Consider the following 3,063-nt stretch of genomic DNA (forward strand, 5'->3'; position numbering starts at 1 on the left):
CCATGGATATTCTGCTATCTTCCTAAATGATTATTTTTGTTGTTGTTGGTAACTAACAAGTTTAGTAATTACGAGAGGAATATTTACAGAGAATAGCTAAGCTCACACAGCTTGCTAGAGTCTTCAACCGTACAACAGCATAAACTCAAGCCTAAACATACGTTTGGTCTTGGAACTTTAGGTTATGGATAAGAGATATAATTCTACATGAAGCTCGGGCATTACATATATAGGATATCTCCTTAGCTACAAGTTCCACACTTTTGCTCTTCCTCTCAAACACTCAAATTCTTTCGATCCAAATTGAATGCACGCATTCTGCAAATACCATTCTGAAGAGTTGAGCTGCCTGTGATTTCCCAATGCCATTTTTGATACTCCATTGACCATATTCGTCCCAGTTAGTGACAAGAAATCTCTGCCTCTTGATCCATTGGAGAATTCTGTTCCATGGGTCCCTTGAGAACTGGCAGTGGACAAACCGATTCTCATGTAATTCATATAGGTTCTGGCAAAACTGAACATGTTTGTTTTGCTTCTATCCCCCAGCGTGTCAATCGGTCAGCTGTTAGCAGCCTTCTTTGTAGCTGTAACCACTTTGTGAAACAAGCTTTCGGCCTAGCTGTGTTACATCAGGCATTATCATTAGGGTTGATTTTAGGGAAAATTTCACATAAGAACAACTTACCTCCCCGCTTTTCAATTTTGTAGCCCATATTTCAATTTACAACCAACTAGCCTAAAAATAATAGGCTAAGATTCAACATCCAACTCCAATAGGTTCTAGAAATTACTATTTAATTTTTTAAAAATTGTGACTCAAATATTAGTTCAACAAACCAAATCCATTTGGATGGTGAAAATTAATTTTTTTTTGATAAAACTAACATTTTATTTCATCAAAAAAATTGTCTTTACATATCCAGATTAATGCTGACCATTAATCTCCTATTCACTATTACAAAGTTTAACACTATGACTACGCTAACTTCAATCAACTATAAACTATACTAAGGAAAATTGTTTAAACTCTCCAATTCTTTTCGCCATTTCGTCTTTTTCCTCCCTTGTATGTGCATATGTATAGCAATTTACTTGCATAGATCATCCACGTTATATCTGCCTTTGTTGAATCTAATCGAGTTCCTTTCGCGCCAAATACAGTAGACAACCATCGCGAAAACTGTTGTACTCATCATTGCTTTACAATTTTTCCTTTTTGCCAAACTGCTCATCCAACTCTGCTCATTAGCTTCCTATCTGCCTTGCAATGTCCAGCCATGTCAATACTTTGTCCCATAGCTTGTTAGTTTTTGGACAACCAAAGTATAAATGATAAAAAGTTTCCATATTGTTTGCACAGAACACACATTCTAATGGAACTTGAATTCCAAACTTAATGAGTCTATCCACAGTTGCTATCCTTTGATGAATAACCAACCATAGATGAAATTTCAATCTAGGATGAATATGTGTATGTAAATGAATGCTTTTCCAAACAACTTTTGGAAATTGAGGCTGCATCTAAACATAAGCTTTATGTATTTGGAACTTGCCTGGCTTCACTAAGCTCTCTAGTGTAGATATAAGACTGTTATGAACTGGCCTCATCTGCTTCACATCTTCCCTTGCCTCTATGATTTTCCTGACCACCCATGCTACTGTTTTGGGTGTGTTCATTTCTGCAATATCTCTGTTCTTTATATAGTAACGGTATGCCCATTTGATCCCCAGTGTATCTTTCTTCATTGCCAATGCCCGGAGATGTTTCAGTAATGCTGCTTTATTCCATATCTTCATATTTATGACATTCAAACCTCCAGTAGCTCTAGGTTGACATATCTTGTCCCATGCAATCAAAGCTTTCCTTCAGCAATCTGTTGAACCAGTCCACAGAAAGGTCTTTATCATTTGGCATGTCTTTCACTGCTTCATCTGCTTCTGCATATGTTATGTCCTGTATTAGTTCCTGCTGTTGTTGTATTGATAGGCATTCTCCTGCTTTGATGAATCTAGTATTAGGACATGGCTTTATTCCAGTAGCTTTTCCTATAAGTTGTTTGAAAAAACATGTGAATTCTTTTTCTACAGCTTTAGGGTCAGTGATCTTAACTCCCAAATCATTATACACAGTAGTAATTTTGTTCTCGCTTGCTCTAATCTTCAGTTGTGCATAGAAATATTTGGAGTTTGAATCCCCATAATCAATCCAGGTTACTTTAGCCTTCTGCCTTAGTATTCTCTCCTCTATGATACTCCATTTCTCTATTTCCTGCAGAGTCTGTTTTTCCTGTTCTATCAACACTTGATTGAAAGGATTAACTATCAAATTGGCCTGAGTACACTCCAGATTCTGTCTTATTTGAGTCAATCTTTGCTCATAGCTAGCCATCTCCTTGTTTAGACCTCTAACCTCAGTTTTTAGCTTTTGTAACTTCTATGAGATACCAGTCATAGGATCATTTCCCAGCTTCTGCTTCCAAATTCTATCTATCATAAGCTTAAACTCCTTGTGCTCCATTGTTACCATGCACAATTTGAATGGCTTGAGATATATAGTACTCTTTTTCCATATTTGGACCAAGATAGGTGAGTGATCTGACAGTCCAGGTTCTAAAAATTCAGCTTCTACATGCCTATAATCTTTAGTCTATTCAAAATTGCCAAAAGCCCAATCAATCTTACTGTAAACTCTATCATTTGCACTTTGCGTATTACACCAAGTAAAGAAACAACCCTTTGTCCTCAATGGGGTCAGTTACATGTTATCAATACACTTGTTGATCTCCTGAACCTCATTCACAGTAACTGGTTGTCCTAATCTATCATCTGTGGTTAGGACATTATTGAAATCACCACTTATGAGCCAGTGAATTTGAATCTACCCCCTATCTATTGCAAATCATACCATAGACTTGCCCTTCCCTGCAGCTTGTTCCTAGCATACACAACATAATCTGATAACCAGTTACTGGATCATTCACTAGATAATGAATGAACTGCTCATGGATTTGAATTATGTTAACTATCTGTTGATATCCAATTTTTTCCTATATATTTTGT

The 3,063-nt window shown here is 36.6% G+C and overlaps 1 protein-coding gene across 1 annotated transcript; it reads right to left on the reverse strand.

Annotated features, from left to right (window-relative positions):
• Nucleotides 1–1,828: 1,828 nt before the first annotated feature.
• LOC104239603 (uncharacterized) lies at nt 1,829–2,392 on the reverse strand. Its single transcript, XM_009794279.1, has one exon. The coding sequence runs from the start codon at nt 2,390–2,392 to the stop codon at nt 1,829–1,831; it is 564 nt and encodes a 187-aa protein (XP_009792581.1).
• Between the last annotated feature and the right edge of the window lie 671 nt (nt 2,393–3,063).

This window comes from Nicotiana sylvestris, chromosome 4 (assembly GCF_000393655.2).
Source record: "Nicotiana sylvestris chromosome 4, ASM39365v2, whole genome shotgun sequence".
Classification (NCBI taxonomy): Eukaryota; Viridiplantae; Streptophyta; class Magnoliopsida; order Solanales; family Solanaceae; genus Nicotiana; species Nicotiana sylvestris.

What these genes read in the sequence shown, in the direction of transcription:
- LOC104239603 (XM_009794279.1), bottom strand. Translation starts at nt 2,392, where the DNA reads ATGGCTAGCTATGAGCAAAGATTGACTCAAATAAGACAGAATCTGGAG.